Here is a 23,098-nt window from a genome sequence, read left to right as displayed (position 1 = left end):
AGACCGGAACGCACCGCGGTGCTGGCGACCTGCTGGCAGGGGGGTGGGGAGACCGGAACGCACCGTGGTGCTGGTGACATGCTGGCAGGGGGGTGGGGAGAGCGGAACGCACTGCGGTGCTGGCGACCTGCTGGAAGGGGTCGGGGAGACCGGAACGCACCGCGGTGCTGGCGACCTGCTGGCAGGGGGGGTGGGGAGACCGGAACGCACCGTGGTGCTGGCGACATGCTGGAAGGGGGGTGGGGAGAGCGGAACGCACCGTGGTGCTGGCGACATGCTGGAAGGGGGGTGGGGAGAGCGGAACGCACTGCGGTGCTGGCTACCTGCTGGAAGGGGATGGGGAGACCGGAACGCACCGCGGTGCTGGCGACCTGCTGGAAGGGGTCGGGGAGACCGGAACGCTCCGCGGTGCTGGCGACCTGCTGGCAGGGGGGTGGGGAGACCGGAACGCACCGTGGTGCTGGCGACCTGCTGGAAGGGGTCGGGGAGACCGGAACGCTCCGCGGTGCTGGCGACCTGCTGGCAGGGGGGTGGGGAGACCGGAACGCACCGTGGTGCTGGCGACCTGCTGGAAGGGGATGGGGAGACCGGAACGCACCGCGGTGCTGGCGACCTGCTGGAAGGGGTCGGGGAGACCGGAACGCACCGCGGTGCTCGCGACCTGCTGGCGGGGGCGGGGACCACAAACCTGGCGCCCTGCACTGAAGTATCCCTAAATTCTCACCAGGGTTTCCTACTGACAGATATATCACTGCTGCGTGTTACCTGAGAAGAGAGGGAGGGTCTTCTACAGCAATGTGGATTCTGCCCTGGCCCCTATGCAGCTCGCCTGTGTGCAGCCATGGTCCCCCCACCCCTCGCTGCACAGTGGATCGGACGAGTTAGCCTGACTGGGACAAGGACCACGGTGGCTCTCCCTATAAACTTGCGAAAGCACATTGCCCACGCTCTGGCTGCAACTTTTCAAGAGATTACCGAGGCCGATTACAGAGACGTGATAGAGCAAATCAATGGGCTATTCCACATTTAGGCATGCATGCAGGCAGCCATAACCCAAACAGTTCTCTCCCAAAACATAAAATCTGCTTACCCTGAGCACGCTCCTCTGCTTCTTCTTCACCAGCAACTTCCAGCTGCTGCGACTGGCTAGCCTCCTCCTGGCTTGAGAAGAGCTCCTGGCTGCATGCCTCCTGGACTCCGGGGTGTCTCCCTCCACCCCAGTAGCCTCACTCTTGGCTTCCTCTACACCCTCCCCCACTTCTCCCTGATCTGAACGCTCCATCGTGCTCCTAGGATTGGCAGTGGGGTCACACCCAAGTATGGCATCCAGCTCCTTGTAAAAACAGCAGGTTGTGGGGGCAGCTCCTGAGCGGCGATTTCCCTCACGGGCTTTGCAGTAAGCACTGCGCAGCTCCTTAATTTTTACCCTGCACTGCAACGCGTCCCGTTCATGGCCCCTTATCAGCAAGGACTGTGATATCTGCCCATAGGTATCATAATTTCTCCGGCTGGAGCGCAGCTGTGCTTGCACAGCTTCCTCACCCCAAACACTGATGAGGTCCTGCAGCTCGGAACTGTTCCATGCTGGGGCTCGTCTGGGGTGTGGAGGCATGGTCGCTGATTGATTGATTGATTGCACTCCACACCTGGCTGAGCAAACAGGAAGGGGATTTTTAAAATTCCCGGGGCATTTAAAGGTGGGGTCAGCTGAGCCCAGGGCAGTGGAGTGTGCAGGATTACCAGAGAGGCTTAAAAGGTATGCTGGGATACCTCCTTATACCCCGGAGGTCAATAAAAGTGTTGGTGGGGTCCACACTTGCTGACCAGCGCTGGATCACCAGTGCTGGAATTGCTACACCCGAGGCTCGACCGGGTGTACAGCCAGCGCTGCAACCAGGGAGTTGCAGCGCTGGCCGTGCTTTGCAAGTGTGGCCACATCCTAAGTTGCAGCGCTGTAACCCCCTCACCAGCGCTGCAACTCTCTAGTGTAGCCATGGCCTCAGTCTATGGGAACCGTTTCATCCTGCTGTTGTTGGCTCAATTAGCAGATGGCACATTCCTGGTGGCTCCACACTGTTTAAAGTGGCACATTCCTTCCAGGTGTTTGGGGTGGATCCCAGTTTACCCTCCAGGGTTTGTCTGGTGGTCCTTGACACATTCTTCGGCCGATGGATCCTTTCCAGGCTGGCACCTCCCTAACCATTCACATTCATCAACATACATTCCATATCTTAACCATATTTTAATTTACTGTCTCCACCACTTTTGGAGTGTGTGTTAATTCCTATGAGATTCCTGGCCCTGTAATCAGAGAGGGTGGGAGTCTGTTTACATTGTATCAATTACAGCTTAAGGCTAGCATAGTGTTTACTTCAAGAACAAAGTCAATTAACTTGTTTGTAAGTTTTACATAGTAATAGAATACCTTTCACAGCACAGATACCATCAGTGTTTTCTGCAGACAGGAGCTTACAAGTTTTAACATAAGAATTTAAAAAATTTTTGTACTTGGTGAACCTGGGGGGATTTTTGTCACTTGGGGGAATCACTGTTAGTACCTTCTTTAATATCCCTACAGTAAGACCTCAGAGTTACCTCGGGAATGTAGGCTGTTAGTAACTCTGAAATGTTTGTAATTTTGAACAAAATGTTATGGTTGTTATTTCAAATGTTTACAACTGAACGTTGACTTAATGCAGCTTTTTCTTCTGCATAGTTAAGTTTCAAAGGCTGCTTTTAACCATTGTGACAAAGTTCCTTCTCTACCTTGGTGGGTCCTGTGCTTATTGGCAGATTTGCTCACCTCAGTGATCTTCCCCACAGTCTGGATCAACTCCTGTGTCTGATCAGGAGTTGGGAGGTTTGGGGGGAACCCAGACCCGCCCTCTACTCCGGGTTCCAGCCCAGGGCCCAGTGGATTGCAGCTGTCTATAGACCCTCTTGTAACAGCTGCATGACAGCTACAACTCCCTGGGCTACCTCCCCATGGCCTCCTCCAAACACCTTTCTCCTCACCACAGGACCTTCCTCCCGGTGTCTGATAATGCTTGTACTCCTCAGTCCTCCAGCAGCATACCCTCTCAGTCTCAGCTCCTTGTGCCTCTTGCTCCCAGCTCCTCACACGCACTTCCTCTCCTCTGGCTCCTCCTCATCTGACTGGAGTGAGCTCCTTTTTAAACCCAGGTGCCCTGATTAGCCTGCCTTGATTGGCTGCAGGTGATCTAATCAGACTGTCTGCCTTAATTGGTGCTAGCAGGTTCCTGATTACTCTAGTGCAGCCCCTGCTCTGGTCACTCAGGGAACAGAAAACTACTCATCCAGAGACCAGTATATTTGCCCTCTACCAGACTCCTGTACCCCACTGGTCTGGGTCTGTCACTCCATCTTAATTTAAATGAAACAAGCGCAGAAATAGTTTTCTTACTTTGTCATATTCTTTTATTATTATTTTTAGTAGTATGTATTAATACAGTGCTTTGTGTGTGTGCGTGCTTCTCTGCTACTGCCTGATGGTGTACTTCTGGTTCCAAATGAGTTGTGTGGTTGACTGGTCAGTTTGTAGTTCTAGTGTTCATAACTCTAAGCTTCTACTGTATTTTTCTGAACCTCTAGCAGTGATCCTCTTCACTCAGGGATGTCATGTGGGTTCCCTCTGGGCATGGCTCTTCCCTGCTTTAGCCCAGGTCACCACATCCCTGATTCTTAGCAGTAACTCTCTCCTCACGCCATCAGGTCACTTTTCAGTCCCAGTCTCAAGAGAGCATCAGATCAGTGCTAGTATCTATATTGTGTCTGGCAGGATCTCTGTACCTCCTGTAGATTTTTTTGGTAGCCCCTGCAAATGGCCTGCTCCTTCACTCCCCAAATTCTTGTCCCACCCAGAGGATGATGAAATGTTCAAAGGACTTCATGAATTATCTTTCCTTAGACCCTCACTTGACTTTGAATACCTTGGACTCAAGTCCCTTATCTTGTTCACCCTCTCCACCCTTGGGCTTACGCCCTAAAGGAACTTCCAAAACACTTGTGATGAAACTCTGGCTCAGTTGAATCTATGGCAAAACTCCCTTTGACTTCAGTGGAGCCAGGACTTCACCTTCCATTTTCAAAGGCGCTCTTTTCTCCTTTAAAAATCAAGTTGCCTGTCCATTACCCTCAACAATGTTAGAAGTGTTCTTGTTTAAATAGCACCATGTGGATAGAAATGCCCTGAACTTTTTCCCCCATGATGAAGAGGTACCCATTGTCACCTGAGAAATCCAAAATTACATTTCTTGTGTGGCTCTTTCCTTTACGTCCAACTCCCACACTCCCTCCAAACTCAGAGGCAGTCCTGAAAAACCTACTTGCCCAATGTTGCAGCCATTCTTAATCTTTTGGGTTACATTGTGGCCTGTATGTATCTTTTCCCTCTGTGCCTTCAGCCCCCACAATCCTTTTTTTTGTAATAGTGTAGAGGGACTGTCACAGGAATCATCAGTAACAGTTAGTTAGCCATGTTTGGTAGATGTGTAAGACTGATGCTTGCATTCGGGTTACGTACAAGTGAAAAATACAACTCCTCAGTTTGGTATAGAAAAAGTACTTGGTAATTGCAAATTTTTGAATTAGGCTGTTTTGTATATGCTTAACTTGACAGTGTAACAAGGTAGATTCATTTTGCCTGACTGTAAAGCAATGTATTGCTTTTTTTCCCTCCTCTTTCCTTATGAAGGACATTATCACAATTGTATCTCCTCTTCTGATAGGCTCTGATGTCTTCATAGAAAACATTGGATCAGCTATATTAAAAGAAACATTTTGATTACTGTGCCAGTGCTCATTTACAAATTAGTTTACCGCTTATTTTCCCAGCCATATAGCTTGATGTAATATAAAACATCTCTAATTATGCAAAAATACTGACAGTGCGGGTGGTGGCAGTATGACACTTAAAAACTCTGAATAATCAGGAGAGGAGCTTAACTGGGCCCTTAAGTATGCATCTAGGGATGACAGAAGGGCCAAAGGCTTCTTTTCCCAAACTTGCTAGCTCCTATGCCTTTTAAGAGCTTTTCAGGGTTGAGTGGCACAAGAGTTCTGGTATGCAGAGCTTCAGCTTTAGACTGAGGCTTCAGACAAATCTCTTGGGCTTTAGTTGGCATTCTCATAACTAAAACTCTGTTAATTGGGGCTCGGATTACTGAGGTTTGACTGTATTCAGAATTGTATAATATAATTGCTCATATATTTCCAAGGTAATTTTTCTGCATTCCTCAGATAAGCGCTCAGATATGAACTACAAAATGACAGCAACTAATTCATTTGTTAAAATCTCTTTGGTGATAGTTATTGTAATGTTGAGTACGTTTACTACAAATTCTACTAAAAAAAAAATAAAATACTACCATGCCCACAGTTTACTACCGAGAAGGCAATACTTTTCCAAAGTGCTCTTTAATCTAACTTTAAATGATCTAAATATTTTCAGTGCTATTATATAATAAGGGATTGACCATAAACCTCTCCGATTAAGTGGATCAATCGCTTGCACTGAAGCAATTGTCACAACTGCTTTATCCTTCTAGACAAAATGGCAGAGTAAGTCTCATCTTTAATTATGCTTTTGTAATTTGACATGCTTTAGCAATGTGGTAACCAAATTTTGTTTCTGAACTCATTTTTAGTAGTACATTTATAGTAAACTCCATTTATAATAGTACTCCTGCTTTTGTCTCTGTTTGTAAGAAGGGTACACAGAAACAGGAACAATTTTCTTACCTCTTGCCTTATAACATGCAAGTAGTTGTCGTAAGTAAACATTTTCATCTTTTATATGTTGTAAAGCAGCCTTACTCCCCTTTGTAATAAAAGCTGGTAAACCATTTCCCGAAAATGGTTATTTATAGATTGTGTAAATGTATTTGTTCTAAAGTTCACAGTAGTGAATTCTGTAAGAAAAATTGTGTGGATTTTCGTTTTTAGTTTTATGTCCTTAGATTTGTTGTAGTTATATGTGATTTTAAGTATAAAATTTAAATGTGTGTATAGCTTTTGTGATATGTTTGAAGTAGTTTTACCAAATCCAACCATGTCATTGCCTGAATGGTAGCCGAAATCATTGGTAGCACTTGTCATTATCATCAGTTACCATTTGACTAACTATTATTTGGCTTATGTGAATGTTATAACAGTAAAGTCTTTAGCATTAAGTGTGGGAATCACTGATCTTAAGGACTATTGCTATTATAAATAATTTTCAGAAGTTGCTAATAACATTTGAAGATTAATAGCTGTAGCATGGCTGAAGTTACTATACTGAAAGGTATTTGTACAAGTTATGTGGCAAATTATATTATTTCAATCTATAATCCTAAAATATTAATTTATACTAATTCTTCTTTTTCTTAATGAATAGATTAGTGGAAGCCATTGAAATATTTGGAAAGAAATATGGTCTAGAGCAGTGGTTCTCAACCTTTCCAGACTACTGTATCACTTTCAGGCGTCTGATTTGTCTTGTGTACTCCAGGTTTCACTTCACTGAAAAACTACTTGCTTACAAAATCAGACACAGAAATACAGAAGTGTCACAGCACCCTACTACTGAAAAATGTCTCTCATTTTTACCATAGAATTATAAAATAAACTGATTGGAATGTAAATATTATACTTAGATTTCAGTGTGATACTTGAGCCTGTTTTTCATTTGAGTCTTGTCTGATGCCAGAGCCCTGAATGAGAGGGCGGAAGCCCGAGCTTTGCTGCCTAGTGCCGAAGCATGTAACTTAGCTTCGCAGGGGCCCCTTTTAGTGTGGGGCCCCAGATAGTTGTCCTGCTTGCCACCCCCTAATGCCAGCCGTGCACTTGCAACACCCCTAAACTCACCTTGTGACATCCCTGGGAATCAAATCCCCCAGGTTGAGAAACACTGATCTAGATGAATTGATGTGTCACCTGGAAGACCTCTGTGTACACATCATTGGTTGAGAACCACTGATCCAGAGTTTAGAGAAGGGGGTAAGGAGCCATTGGTAATCCGAATTTGTGTAATAAGTATCAATTACACAAACTTGTGGGTGCGCTTAAGACTTCAAGATAAAAGAAAACTGCAAGAAGATAACTTTGGTATCTCAGACACCAGTGTGTTGGCAACTCTTAAGAAAAGAGTGATTTCTTATCTTAAAATTAGATTAATTTTGGGAGTGTGTCCTTTACACTGGATTAAATATTCTAAAACCAAAAACAGCCATGCAGCTGGGGATGCAGAAGTATCATGTCATTGGACAGGACTATGATAATCCCACTCTTTTATTATTCTGGTGTGACAGCCTCTGTGATATTGAGATGCCTCCTGGGCTCTTCATTATCCGAAAAATAGACAAGTTGGAGGCATTTTAGGAAAGAGATATGGAAATAGTTAAGTGGATGGTAGGTTTTATTTAAGATTAAAATACATGTATTTTTAGGTTAGCTAAATGATGACTACACAGGAAATAAATTCACGGGTACTTGAAAGGTTTAAACACCAAGGATAGACAGAAATTCTTTCATATACTTATATATCCAGGTTAGAAGAGAACCGAGAAAGCGGCAGACTGGCTAGGCTGGACCAAGTTGGGCTCTCCAGCCTTCTGAGTTCCCCCCTCAAAGGCACCTTTGTAGCTCAAGTGATAATGGTCTGCAGTGCAGTGTGAAAATTTAGGCCTCCAATCCTGACATGATGCATGATATGAGGGCTGTTTCAGTTGCAGATATGGAATTTGCTTTAATTTCCTTTTTTTTAAAAAAAGAGAAGTAATTACACACGAAGTGTGTTTTCTAAATGCTATGGTTTGGTTTTAATAGTAGCTTATATAACCTTTTTATAAGTGTACAAAGAAAAAGAAAAGGAAAATGTTAGACTAATTATCAGAAAGAAGGTTTCTAACAGTGATTTCTCTTGGTTTGTAGAATAGCCTTCCTAATAAGAGGCCAAGAGAGCATTAGAAAGAATACTCTAAGGGAATAGTCATGCTAACAAGTGGTTATTGAGATGACAGAATAGGTTTTTTTCCAGTTCGAATTTCTATGAAAAGCATACTCTTGTACTTCCTTTTAGAAAATTATGACATTTCAATCAACCAGTGAGGGTCAAAGGATGGATGCAAATACATGCACACGAGTGGCCAATCCTGTTTTCACTGAAGACAAGAAGTATCCCTGTAATAACCTTAGTCCCAGATTTGGACCTTAGCGTCCAAAATATGGGGGTTAGCATAAAAACCTCCAAGCTTAGTTACCAGCTTGGACCTGGTACCTGCTGCCACCACCCAAAAAATTAGAGTGTTTTGGGGCACTCTGGTCCCTCTGAAAAACCTTCCCTGGGGACCCCAAGACCCAAATCCCTTGAGTCTCACAACAAAGGGAAATAATCCTTTTTCCCTTCCCCCCTCCAGGTGCTCCTGGAGAGATACACAGACACAAGCTCTGTGAATTCAAACAGAGTGAATCTCCCTCTCTGTTCCCAATCCTGGAAACAAAAAGTACTTTCCTATTCCCCCAGAGGGAATGCAAAGTCAGGCTAGCAATCCAACACACAAATCTCCCCGATTCCTTCCTCCCACCAATTCCCTGGTGAGTACAGACTCAATTTCCCTAAAGTAAAAAAAAACTCCAACAGGTCTTAAAAGAAAGCTTTATATAAAAAGAAAGAAAAATAAGTACAAATGTTCTCTCTGTATTAGATGATACAACACAGGGTCAATTGCTTAAAAGAATATTAAATAAACAGCCTTATTCCAAAAGAATACAAATCAAAGCACTCCAGCACTTATATTCATGCAAATACCAAAGAAAAGAAACCATAGAACTTACTATCTGATCTCTTTGTCCTTACACTTAGAAACAGAAGACTAGAAAGTAGAACTACTTCTCCAAAGCTCAGAGCAAGCAGGCAGCCAGAAACAAAGACCTTAGACACTCAATTCCCTCCACCCAAAGTTGAAAAAATCCGGTTTCCTGATTGGTCCTCTGGTCAGGTGCTTCAGGTGAAAGAGACATTAACCCTTAGCTATCTGTTTATGACACGCCCCCCAAATTGCAGACAGTGGGGAAGCTCACTGGCGGCGATTTCCTTCTAGAACTTGAAAATAAACATTAATACAACACATACACCTTTACATATACTCCTAAGTATATAACTAACAGACTTCTACATTTTAAGAACACTTTTTAACTACTGAATTCTGGGAAACTCTCACGGGAGAGTGCATCAGCAACTTTATTAGAAGCTCCTGTGATGTGTTGAATTTCAAAATCAAAATCTTGGAGAGCTAAACTCCAACGAAGAAGTTTCTTGTTGTTCCCCTTGGCAGTATGAAGCCACTTTAGTGCAGCATGGTCAGTTTGTAGTTGGAACCGCCGTCCCCAAACATATGGGCGTAGCTTTTCCAGGGCGTACACAATGGCATAGCATTCCTTTTCACTGACTGACCAGTGACTTTCCCTCTCAGACAGTTTCTTGCTGAGAAACACGACAGGATGGAAGTTGTGATCTGTTGCTTCCTGCATGAGCACTGCTCCTATACCACGCTCAGATGCATCTGTGGTTACTAGGAATGGCTTGTCAAAGTCCGGGGCCCTGAGCACAGGGTCAGACATGAGCGTCGCCTTAAGTTGGGTAAAGGCCTTTTGACACTCATCAGTCCACTTAACTGCATTTGGCTGGGTCTTTTTGGTTAGGTCGGTCAGTGGGGCAGCGATTTGGCTGTAGTGTGGTACAAATCGCCTGTAGTATCCGGCCAAGCCTAAGAAGGATTGGACCTGTTTCTTTGACCTTGGGACAGGCCACTTTTGGATAGCATCCACCTTGGCCTGTAGGGGGTTTATGGTTCCTCGACCCACCTGGTGCCCCAGGTAAGTCACTCTGTTTTGGCCTATTTGACACTTTTTGGCCTTAACAGTTAGTCCTGCCTGCCTGATGCGCTCAAAGACCTTTTCCAGGTGTAGTAGGTGTTCGGGCCAGGAGTCAGAAAAAATGGCCACATCATCGAGGTAGGCAACTGCAAATTCTCCCAGTCCAGCTAGTAGACCATCTACCAGCCTTTGGAAGGTGGCGGGTGCATTACGAAGGCCAAAAGGAAGGACATTGAATTCATACACCCCCGCATGGGTGACGAATGCTGACCTCTCCTTGGCAGGTTCATCTAGCGGTACTTGCCAGTACCCCTTGGTTAAGTCTATTGTAGAGATGAACTGGGCCCGTCCCAACTTCTCCAATAGCTCATCGGTGCGTGGCATTGGATAGTTGTCCGGACGAGTTACCGCATTTAGCTTACGGTAGTCCACGCAAAAGCGTATTTCCCCATCTGGTTTGGGTACCAGAACCACTGGAGATGCCCATGCACTAGTAGATGAGCGGATTATACCCATCTGTAGCATGTTCTGGATCTCCCGTTCTATAGCAGCTTGGGCATGAGGAGACACTCGGTAGGGTGGGGTTCTGATTGGGTGAGCATTACCTGTATCAATGGAGTGGTATGCCCGTTCAGTCCGTCCTGGGGTGGCTGAGAACAGTGGGGCGAAGCTAGTGCACAGCTCCTTGATTTGTTGCCGCTGCAGACGTTCCAGGGTGGTTGAGAGGTTGACCTCTTCCACGCCACCGTCTTTTTTCCCGTCGTAGTAGACACCGTCAGGCCACTCAGCATCCTCTCCCTGGACTGTAAACTGACAAACCTGTAAGTCTCTGGAATAGAAAGGCTTGAGAGAATTAACATGGTACACTTTAGGCTTTAGTGAGGAATTGGGAAATGCTATGAGGTAGTTTACAGCTCCCAGGCGCTCTTGGACCGTGAATGGCCCTTCCCATGATGCTTCCATCTTATGGGCCTGTTGCGCCTTCAAGACCATAACCTGGTCTCCTACCTTGAAGGACCGATCTCTGGCATGTCTGTCATACCAGGCCTTTTGCGCTTCTTGAGCATCCTTTAGGTTCTCTCTAGCAAGGGCTAAAGAGTGTCGGAGGGTGCTTTGTAGGTTGCTTACAAAGTCCAGAATGTTAGTTCCTGGAGAAGGCGTAAACCCCTCCCATTGCTGCTTCACCAACTGTAATGGCCCCTTAACCTCGTGACCATACACAAGTTCAAATGGTGAAAACCCTAAACTGGGATGTGGTACAGCCCTGTAGGCAAACAGCAACTGCTGCAACACTAGGTCCCAATTATTGGAGAATTCGTTGATGAATTTTCGTATCATGGCCCCCAAAGTTCCATTGAACCTTTCCACCAGGCCATTGGTTTGATGGTGGTACGGGGTGGCAACCAAGTGATTCACCCCATGAGTTTCCCACAGTTTTTCCATGGTCCCTGCCAGGAAATTAGACCCTGAATCTGTAAGGATGTCAGAGGGCCAACCTACCCTGGCAAAGATGTCTGTTAGGGCCAGGCACACAGTGTTAGCCCTGGTGTTGCCTAGAGCGACTGCTTCTGGCCATCGGGTAGCAAAGTCCACTAAAGTCAGTACGTACTGCTTTCCTCTGGGTGTCTTTTTTGGGAAAGGACCCAGAATATCCACAGCTACTCGCTGAAATGGGACCTCAATTATGGGGAGTGGCTGGAGAGGGGCCTTGACCTGGTCTTGAGGCTTTCCCACTCTTTGGCATACCTCACAAGACCGGACATACTTGGCAACGTCCTTGCCCATCCCCTCCCAGTGGAAGGACTTCCCCAACCGGTCCTTGGTTCTGTTCACCCCAGCATGGCCACTGGGATGATCATGGGCTAAGCTTAAGAGCTTCCCCCGGTACTTAGTTGGAACCACCAACTGTTTTTGCGGCTGCCATTCTTCCCGGTGTCCACCAGAAAGAATTTCCTTGTATAAAAGTCCTTGGTCTATAACAAACCGGGATCGATTAGAAGAGCTGAGAGGCGGTGGGGTGCTCCGTGCCGCCGCCCAAGCTTTCTGAAGGCTGTCATCTGCTTCCTGCTCAGTCTGGAACTGTTCCCTTGAGGCTGGGGTCACCAGTTCTTCCTCAGACTGTGGACTTGGGCTTGGTCCCTCTGGAAGCGATGTAGGTGATGGGGTTGTTTCCGTTGCTGGTGAACCGCTCTCCGCTGGTGCACCTGAGGGCATTTCAGGCTCTGGCTGAGCCTTTTGGGTATGGCTGTCTTTTGCTTCTGCCAGTTCTGGCTCGCTGGCGCCCTCTGGCGTTGAGTTGGAAGATGTGGTTGCACTTGCTGGTGCTGGTTGCTGTTCCAGTTCCGGGCCTGGGACTGGAGGTGCTGTGGCTGTTTCAGTGGTTGGCATGGAATCCGGGTCCACTACCTCTGTCTGGGTCTCTGGTAACACAGACGAGGCCTCTGTGGACGGCTCAGGAACAGGAATGGGTCTGGAAGCTTGCCTGGTTTGGCTACGTGTAACCATTCCCACTCTCTTGGCCCGCCTCACCTGGTTGGCCAAGTCTTCCCCCAGTAGCATGGGGATAGGATAATTGTCATAGACTGCAAAAGTCCACATTCCTGACCAGCCTTTGTACTGGACAGGCAGTTGAGCTGTAGGCAAGTCTACAGCTTGTGACATGAAGGGGTAAATTGTAACTTTGGCCTTTGGGTTGATGAATTTGGGGTCAACGAAGGATTGGTGGATAGCTGACACTTGTGCCCCCGTGTCTCTCCACGCAGTAACCTTCTTTCCGCCCACTCTCAAATTTTCCCTTCGCTCCAAGGGTATTTGAGAGGCATCCGGGCCTGGGGATCTTGGGTGTGATGGTGGTGTAATGAATTGCACTCGCCTGGTGTTCTTGGGACACTTGGCCTTGATATGTCCCAGTTCATTACACTTAAAGCATCTTCCATCTGATGGGTCACTGGGCCGAGGTGAGTTACTGGAGACTGGTGAGGTTGAAGGGTAGGGTATCTGTGGCTTTACTTGGGTGGTATGTGGGGTCTTTGGCTGTCCTCGGTTGTAGGGTTTATGGTCTGTGTGCCCCCTGGGGTAATCGTTCCCCTTGACAGTAGCTTTCTTGCTTTCTGCCAGTTCCATCCATTTGGCTCCAATCTCCCCCGCCTCAGCTATATTCTTGGGGTTTCCATCTTGTATGTACCGCGTGATGTCTTCAGGAACACCATCCAAGAACTGCTCCATTTGTATGAGGAGGTTCAGTTCTTCCAAGGTTTGAATGTTGTTTCCTGTTAGCCAGGCCTCATAGTTTTTTGCAATGTAGTAGGTGTGTTTGGGAAATGACTCCTCTGGTTTCCACTTTTGGTTTCTGAAACGCCGACGGGCATGATCTGGGGTTATCCCCATCCTGTATCTGGCCTTGGTTAGGAAAAGTTTATAGTCATTCATTTGGTGCTTAGGCATTTCAGCTGCCACCTCTGCTAAAGGTCCACTGAGCTGTGACCTCAATTCTACCATGTACTGGTCTTCGGGAATGCTGTACCCAAGACAGGCTCTTTCAAAATTTTCCAAGAAGGCCTCGGTGTCATCACCTGCCTTGTAGGTGGGAAATTTCCTGGGCTGTGGAGCAATATTTGGCGCCGGGTTGTTAGGGTTGGCTGGCACAGGCAGCCCAGCTTTTGCCAACTCCAGTTCATGTTTTCTCTGTTTTTCCTTCTCTTCATTCTCTTTTTGTTGTTTTTCCATTTCTCGGTGGTGGGCCACCTCTTCTTCTTCTAGTTTTCTTCGGTGGGCGAACTCTTCTTCTTCTAGTTTTCTTTTGTGTGCTGCCTGTTTGATTTGTTCTTCTCTTTCTTTCATCTCCATCTGTCGCCTGTGTTCAGCTTCTTTGATTTGTTCTTCGGCCGCAATTTTTGCCTTAGAAGTCATGATTCCTGTTTTCTGGTGTTGGGGTGCCCTCCGGTGTTTATCTTCTGAACTGCAGGTTCTGTTGCCTCCTGAAGTCTGCCTAGCAACAGTGCTTTTTTCCTTTTCTCTCTCTAGCTAATGTTCAATGAAAGTAAACCTGAAAAACCACTTTATTTGCATTCATATAGTGCTGGTATGACTCTCAATGGGAGTGCTATTGTGTGACAAAAGACTGTTAATAGTCTGGTAATGGCTTCTTGCTTACCATGCAAGCCACAAACTGCCAGAGAGAGCAGAAAAAAAAAAAAAATTCTCTCTGGTTCCCTTTTAAAACCAAACTGTTCCTCTCTGCTAAAAAGCCCTTAGCAGAGAAGAGAAAAATATAATATTCCTACTGGCTTCTGGATTCTGTCTATTCCCAACCGCTGCTACACCATATCATAACCTTAGTCCCAGATTTGGACCTTAGCGTCCAAAATATGGGGGTTAGCATAAAAACCTCCAAGCTTAGTTACCAGCTTGGACCTGGTACCTGCTGCCACCACCCAAAAAATTAGAGTGTTTTGGGGCACTCTGGTCCCTCTGAAAAACCTTCCCTGGGGACCCCAAGACCCAAATCCCTTGAGTCTCACAACAAAGGGAAATAATCCTTTTTCCCTTCCCCCCTCCAGGTGCTCCTGGAGAGATACACAGACACAAGCTCTGTGAATTCAAACAGAGTGAATCTCCCTCTCTGTTCCCAATCCTGGAAACAAAAAGTACTTTCCTATTCCCCCAGAGGGAATGCAAAGTCAGGCTAGCAATCCAACACACAAATCTCCCCGATTCCTTCCTCCCACCAATTCCCTGGTGAGTACAGACTCAATTTCCCTAAAGTAAAAAAAAACTCCAACAGGTCTTAAAAGAAAGCTTTATATAAAAAGAAAGAAAAATAAGTACAAATGTTCTCTCTGTATTAGATGATACAACACAGGGTCAATTGCTTAAAAGAATATTAAATAAACAGCCTTATTCCAAAAGAATACAAATCAAAGCACTCCAGCACTTATATTCATGCAAATACCAAAGAAAAGAAACCATAGAACTTACTATCTGATCTCTTTGTCCTTACACTTAGAAACAGAAGACTAGAAAGTAGAACTACTTCTCCAAAGCTCAGAGCAAGCAGGCAGCCAGAAACAAAGACCTTAGACACTCAATTCCCTCCACCCAAAGTTGAAAAAATCCGGTTTCCTGATTGGTCCTCTGGTCAGGTGCTTCAGGTGAAAGAGACATTAACCCTTAGCTATCTGTTTATGACAATCCCCCTTTATCCATTGTCAAGAAGCAGAAAAGGGCTCAAACAATTTTTTCTTTGCAAGTGATCCTTAAAAAATAGCCCTTAGTATATACTCACATAATATAGCTACAGGGACAAATACAGTCTCCCTCTGCAGGAGTGGATGTCTCCAAATCCAGTGGCTCTGTTATAGTTCCTGTAAGCCAGTGGGCTAACTCACTGTCCTGCATAACAAAGAACACTCTCCATCCACAGGAATCCAGCTCTACTTTGATACTTTCCTCCAAGCCCACATGGTAGGCATAAGGATGGGGGAAGCACCACCTGGATCCTAGTGCCCCCATAGTGTGCAGGCTAGGCTAGAGTGCACATACCTTGTGTGACACAGAACACAGCTAGATGGGGGCTGCACACTAATATACTGTTGTGGAGGAAAGATTTCAGGGTGAGCTGACAGAGACCTACTTTGTTTGTATGCATTGGGTTCCATTTTAAAAAAATTGATATTAAATCTGAGATTGTGTACAGTAATGTATGAGTCTCAGGTGAGTTCATACTGGGTAATGTGTGGTTTAATGCCTGTGCACCAGTTAAGTAAACGTTTTTTAGTTTGAATTTTGAATTTCCTTACATTTGTCAATTTGTGACCATTAAAATCACTAACTTTCTTTAAACATAAAGCTGAATTCAACTAAAAGAACAACAAAAATTCTGTCTAGTTTACGTTACATATATATGAGCCCTGAAAATCTTTCTGCATGGAGAAAGAAAATCTTTCTGTGTTTTTGCTGAATTTAATTTAATTAATGGAGGGGTGAGTGTGTGTGTGTGTGAACAAACTGAAAAAATAAGAATTGCATGTTGCACATTAACATCAATTTGTAATATGCATGTATAAGTTAGGGAACACAATTCCTATTTTAATCCAAGCTTTATTTATAACATTAGATCCTTTTATGTATTTCCAATTATTTCTGTTTCAGCTTCTCTTTAACTTTGTTAGTCAGTTATTTTCAGTTTTCTGCTAAAAAATAACAGGCTGCTTAAATTTCCATTTTTGTTTAGAATTATGACCTTTGCTTCAGAGCTCATCTTTTTTGCAGACTTGAAACTTGAATAGAATACCAAATAGACTAATATTTAGTGAATTCAACTGAGAATATCCAAAATATTGAATCTGAATAAAATAATGCAGAACTGCAATAATAGAAACTAGTCCAATAAATTAAAGGAAAATGGTTAAGCCAGGCCTAACTTATCGTAGATCATTTTAATAGGTGCAAAATACCTGCCATTAGTTCCAGGCCAATGTCTTTCCCATTCACAATGCTTTAGTGCATAACTTATAAATCTCTGCTCATCAGCTTATATGACTATTTCAAAGCAAGACTAGCATTGAGCACGGCAGAATGACTGAAAGTCAATGAAAGGTCGAATAGGCAATCAAATTATTACAGATTCCTCAATGAGCACTAATGTACTTTCATAATGTGATTAGTTGTGAATTTCTGTGCCCTTGTTGACAAGGGGTCATTTTTAGTAGATCTGTAGTATATTCTGTATGGTGATTTGCTTTGAGTTGCACTGACTAACCTATGTGCACTATGTGTATTTACATGCGAAGAAAGAAAAAGAAAAGAAAGTTATTTAGGTTGCAAAGTCAAGCACTCAGAAATTAGGAAATCCCAAATTTACAGTTGCCTTTGCAACCTTAATTCTGACTCTGTGCTTCCATTCTGTGGACTGAATGATGCAGGGGTTATTAAAAACAAATTATGTGATCATATAAGTAATGTTTATCATAATGCACACAGACAAAGGCACAGAATTAAGATTGTACAGTCACTAAATCTGACATTTCCTAACTTTCAAGTGCTTGATTTTGCAACCTAAATAACATTTTTAACACAAACTTTCTGTAATTTCTTAGTTGCTTTTTTAAAGGAAATGAAAGCAAATTCCATTATCTGCAACTGTAAACAGCCTTCATATATTGCGTCATCATCAGGATTGGATGTTTTAAACACCAAAGATAGGCAGGTATGATTTAGTGTGGTATAAGGATTACAGGCGGGGATTTCCCAGTTTTTCCCAGTACAGCTGCTGCTGCTTTGGCAGCAGCATGAATTTGGCCTAGAATTTTCATGTTCTGTTATTATTTTGCTAGTGTTTTCCTTAGACTCATTTGTGAAAGAAAGGAAATGGCGATTTTGGCACTTTGTATCTCAGCAAAAGCTGAATGGAGTTTCATGTGACAAAGAAGGGGAACACCTGTAATCTGAGGGCGCTCTCTTTTCTAGATATCAAAGAACTTGTAGCAGTGGAGAAGTGGGGAAGCTTCTCGAATAAAAGACTGTAAAAAGTTTATATCATATAAAGTGCAACCCAAATATATTACTAGCTCCTTCTAAAAAATATTATAATTCTCTCTCTCATTCTCACTGAAATCTTACACTTGTTATATATGTACATTGTATGTTCTTATATATCTGTATCTGTCTACATACATTTTCTGTTTATATATAAATCTCTCTCTATGTAAATAGCAAACACAAAATACTATGAAAGAACATTAAGGACAAAAAGTTAAGTACTGAAAGTTTAGAAAATGCTAGCATTAAGCTTGTCCATACAATCTTAATTTGACCTCCTTGTGCATATGCATTTTGATACAGGTTTTTAATTACATGATCACATACTATTTCTTCCACAAAACCCCTGCCTCATTCAGTGCACAGGATGGACCTGCTCTCCCGGTGAATCAGGGATGTGTAGTGACCTTTAGTTCATTTGTTGCAGAACTTGAAAGGTGTGTAGTGAATGAGGCAAGAAGCGTGGTCTTGTGGTTAAGATAGGTTTTTTTCTTTTTTTAAGATGCATATACCTCCACTTGAATAACCGTCAAAATTTTTGAAACACTTAACTCCGGAGGAAAACATTGTATTTTTCAGGAGACACATTACTTCTCCTTGCAAAGAGAGTCAATGTCCAAGTTAGGTTTGGTGAATGGGATACTGTTATCAAAGATTCTGGCTGGATGCAGTGCTACAGTATTTGGCCACAAGGGTATATTTTTTAATCTGAAAAAGAAACTTCCCAATCCATCTTTTTCCCCCTCCCAAAATACCAAATCAAAACAGCCACCCTAAATACATCTAACACTAAATGTCTGGCCAGACACTGAAGGACTATATCTATTTTTCCATAGATGTCTGTCCTTAATGGTCTTGTTAATTGCTTTAAAAAATTGAGCCATTGTCCCTTTTAATCATGTCCCAGCTGATTTTCATTTTTTATCACAGCCAAGGAAGAGAGCAACTGTGTGTTAGAATATCTGATGTTTAGAATGTCTGGTGACATCTGTTGCATACTCACTGGACACTGCAACATTAAAATATCTGTTTTCCATGTATAGCGTTTGGGCTGAAAAAATTCAGGAACTCCTGGGTACAAGTATGGTGAGGAATGTTAACTAGGATTTTTACAGTGCTGACCAAAGAAATTTTATAATTTCCCTTTGAAAATTCAAATTAGCCTCTACACTTAGTGGAATTTCTGCTAACTGGCAGCCAAGGAGGCTATCTGTTACTGAACTGAGTCCAAAGTTGTTAAACTGTTTCAGTGCAGTACTGATTTTTGTAAGTCAATATTTAAGAGCACTTGTGTATGTTAGCAATACCCTATCTAAAATTTAATCAATTAATGCATAATGTAAATAATTTCTATGAGACCGGAAAACACATGCCTTGCATGCTTTAGAAAAGGAGTGAGACACAATATTTGATTGGGTGAAATTATATAGGATATTGAAAAGGTTCACTCAATTAATAACCCATTTTACCAAGAAAATATCGTTTGTGCAAAGATTACTTGGTGTGTAAAATGTTTTGTTGAGTACATTCATGTATTAGCAAGAAAGCATTGTAAAGTTTAGTAATTTTATTATTTGCAAAGAAGTCAAATATTTTACATGTATGTGGAGGTTATATTAATGTGAGAAACTGTGGAGCCTTATCATAAATCTATGATATTTGACCATCTAACCCGCTGTTTGCCACCAATACACTCCCCACCCCATATCAGCAGGGAGGAGGGAATGTGAGGTCAGACTAAAAGGAATGATGCTCATACTCCAAGATGAGGTGGAGGAGAGAGTGCCAGAGCTAGTCTCTCCTCCAGTATCAATACATGGAGGAATAATCATTGGGGGGGGAGGTGATTTATCTGCCTTCCATTGTCCAGGTAAAGGGGGGAGTACAGCAGCCAATTGGCTATCATTGTCCCCCCGCCCATTTTAAATGTCCCCAGGCTTTCAGTAGCCCTCTTACACTCTTTATCTACCCCAGTAACCGATCAATAGAGTGAACATAGATCCCATAAGTTTTATTTCCAGTGACTGGATCCTTGGGGAGCCAAATCCCTCCAGTGCTGCTTCCTGATCTGGAAGGAATGTGTGCAAAGTTCTCAAATTAATAAAGTTGAAGACTGCCACTGAAATCCATCTGTAACAGGGTAGATGGCCTCTCAAATGAAGTTGGACCCAGATCTCCTGGTCCAGTCCAGATGTGCTATAGTTTGGTATAATGAGTGAGGGTAAGGCTGTCCCTGGGAATTATAAATGAAAGTCCAGAACCCAGAGAAGGGGCAGTGCAGATCCCAGTGTCCAGAGGGGGAGTGTGTTCAAAATCCAGAGTGAGATGAGAGAGTCCTGAGAATACAGAGAGTTCAGAAGAAGAACAGAACTGGGCTAAGAGTTTCAGGGAGGTGATGCTCCTGAAGAAGGGAGCAGTGAGAGTTCCCTAGTTGGGCACTGGGGCCGCGTCAGGCTGGAGAAAGCAGAAGGCAGCTAAGGGTCAGCTACAAACCTTCCAGGCCAGAGAACCACAGGCAGAGAGGGCTGGTGAGGGATGAAGGCTGAGAGAATCAGCAGGAGATGCCTGCTGGCTCTCTAAGCCAGAGAGCTGAAGCAGGAGGGCCAGAAAGGGCTGAAGGCAGGGGAACAATGGAGGAGTGAGCCCACTGATCTCTCCAGATAAGAATTGGAACTATGCCAGGAAAGGAAACAAAGCAGAGAAGCACCCCAGCTGGAGGGACCTGGGTCAGGCATGGTGAGGGACACTGGAGCTATACTTAAGAGCCAGGGCATGGTGAGGTGGGGTGTTGGTGGACTGTTGGACTGGAGAATTTTGGACTATGGTTGTGGGATTTTTGGTAATAAATTAAGCACATGAAAGTCTGTTTATATGTGGAAAGCTATGGTGTGGAGTTACTGGGGTCTCTGTCAAGAAAGTGGAAACATAGGCAGGCTTACTGGTCATGCCACAGCCTGCCATTGGAAGGCTTCTGAAGTGGGGCTGCTTTTTCACACCATCACTGTCTGTCTGAGGCTCATTCCTGCATGTCTTGGTCAATCTCCTCCAGAATTTATTTTAACTTTTCATGCTCCTTAAAAGCTTAAAAAAATGGTATTGTATTTCCCACATTGTTCTTTTCCTTCTACTCCAAAATGTGGAATTTCCCTCCAGAATTATCATTCTCTAAGGTCAAGAACATCTTTTCTACACATAGAAATGTCATGAATTTAAATTTGTCTCATGATCCAAGAAGTCGCATCTTTCTGTGGGGACCCAGCAGCATTCTTTTCTAAGGTGCCTATCAGCAAAGAGTACATATGTGTGTGCGCACACAACATTTACTTGTATTAAGAGCATTCTATGCATACTGTACTTGGAAAGGAAAATTTACCCAAGTGAACATTTTCACATCGGAAGTTAACCTTCAAAAAATATTCGAAGTAACCGTTAGAGAAGAAAAAATGCACTTGATAACGTTCATTTTAACTTTTTTCATATTAAAGTGATTATAATAATAAATTTTAAATATATGATTTTAATTCTCATAACCTTGAATATTTTTCAGTTGATTTGTTTGTTGTTCAGCACTGTTTTGAATGCACGGTCTTAAATGATGAAATGTTGCTCATGTGTTAATGAGGAGCAAAAACATCCTGTGAATGGGAGATAGCAAAATAGTACTGCAAAAGAAGATCAATCAAAAGAAGGTGAAAAGAAAAATAGAGGGGATTAAGCTCTCTTTAAAGTAATGTTACAGATTAGAAATAGTGTCAGAATGCTCAGTGTTTCAAGAGAAAACCTTGAGACAAGTGAAGTTTAGAACATATTAGAATATATTTGAAAAGTAATTTATTGTAGAAGAACTAAAACATGTAAAGCTGTACATAAAGTTGTAATGCTGTATACAGTAATCGTTCTACTACTGCAGATAAATATTATAGTGTAAAATGAAGTATCCTCATACTTTCAAGGGACAGGAAACAAGATGTGTCTAAATGTATGTTTTACTGCACTTAAAATCAGGTAGCTTTTGTAGCACTGTAATTTTTGCAGCATATATACATTTGGTTCAGTCCTAGTCCCAAAGGCAAAACTATGTATGACTTTAGGGCAGCAGGCTTTTATGCCCTTTGCTGTCTTTAACTGAGCATATGACGAACATCCTTTTGATTCAGCCTGGGAAAGTGGAAAATGAGAAGGGAAAAAATGATGAAGGGGTTTCATGACAATAAAAGCATAGACTTGATTAGTTTATAGTATGTTGTATATTCTTTGCTTTAAACAAGTCTTTAGGGGAAAATACAAAACAACACAAACTAAAATAATCCCCACAAGTGGCAACAGTGCCCATTTTGCGTTTATTAATACAACCCTTATCTTAAATATGCTTCAGGCACATATTACATTTGAAGGTGAGATTAATATTGCATCAGATGAATGTTGATGCCAGTGGCTTCATTTCTTTTAAATGTTCTTATATTATGCTTTTAATGTACTGCACTTAACGGATAGTGAGTTTTCAACGTCTGCTTAAAGTAGATAAGAAAGTTATAAAGTGAGATTCTTAACAGGTAAAGCCAGTGTGAAATAGGTATTTGTAGTGAAGAATAGAAAATCTAGTAAAAATAGTAAATTTTCTCTTGTCTGGATAGTAAAATTGAATTCCCAACTGTGATGGAGAAAATTGTGTTTGGTTGATTTTAAGCCATGCCTTAATTAAACCATTTTGAGAAATACAGTAATATGGAAATATATTGATAAATATAGATATAGAAAAAGTAATATTCCAGAATAACAAAACACGTAGCCTGTACACCTGGTTTGTAATGGGAGGTAGAGGGAGGAGAGGAAGAAGCAGAGATTATATTAGAATATTAGTCTCTGGTATGGGAAACATTATTTACAATTGCTAGCCTATGTACAATACTGTACATTCACTTCTGTTAGTTAGATTTACTCATTGACAAGAAATTAGGATTGTATTTTAAGATGAAAAAACCATATTGATTCTAGATGGCTTAGATTTAGTGGAAGTTGTTTGAAAGATGAAGTAAAAAACTTGTTGAAATATAACATAGTTCAAGTACTTTGTGCACAGTCAGTAATGGGGACTGTGTGAGTCTGCAGGAGCTGGTGCTAATTTTCATTTGTTCATGTTTTGATATTGTGCAAAGTTATGTGAAAAACAGATGGAATGATTGTTTTTCCCCTGCAGATAAATTCAGTAGTAAAATTTGAAATTCACTGTCCATCATCTAGTAGTTACTGTCTCTCTCTTTTGCTGGGGGAGATGATTCTTTTTTATCCCATACATATATATCTGCAGACCTGTAGGCACACTATACTTTCTCGCTCATACTGTCAAGACAAAGAGAACTATTGAACCAACAATTCACCACTGTTGCTCAGAAGCTTGCTAGATTTCAGTGTTGAGTAGATAACTGTCACCTTCAACTGCTTTCTCTCTATTTCTTTGTGTAGGTGACTGATCACTCGGTAAAAGCATTTGCTGAACACTGTCCTGAGCTGCAGTATGTTGGGTTTATGGGCTGCTCTGTTACATCTAAAGGAGTCATTCACCTCACCAATGTAAGTACAGTAGCTACAGTACTTAATTATCACCAAAACTGTTGGCATCAACGGTATTATGCTTGCACATATCATAAAATAACTAGACCTGAATAGAATGAAAAAAAGATTT

General features: G+C 42.9%; 1 protein-coding gene across 6 annotated transcripts in view; it reads left to right on the top strand.

Moving 5' to 3' along the window:
- Positions 1-23,098, top strand: part of FBXL17 (F-box and leucine rich repeat protein 17) — a 498,281-nt gene that overhangs the window by 138,659 nt on the left and 336,524 nt on the right. For all 6 annotated transcript variants that reach the window (XM_050945800.1, XM_050945797.1, XM_050945798.1 and 3 more), the window contains one exon: positions 22,879-22,986. In XM_050945800.1, the coding sequence (XP_050801757.1) occupies positions 22,879-22,986 (108 nt within the window). The remainder of the gene's footprint in view (positions 1-22,878; positions 22,987-23,098) is intronic.

The sequence above is a fragment of the Gopherus flavomarginatus genome, chromosome 3 (genome assembly GCF_025201925.1).
Source record: "Gopherus flavomarginatus isolate rGopFla2 chromosome 3, rGopFla2.mat.asm, whole genome shotgun sequence".
NCBI classification, from domain to species: domain Eukaryota; kingdom Metazoa; phylum Chordata; order Testudines; family Testudinidae; genus Gopherus; species Gopherus flavomarginatus.
This window is presented reverse-complemented; position numbering and strand designations above follow the sequence as displayed.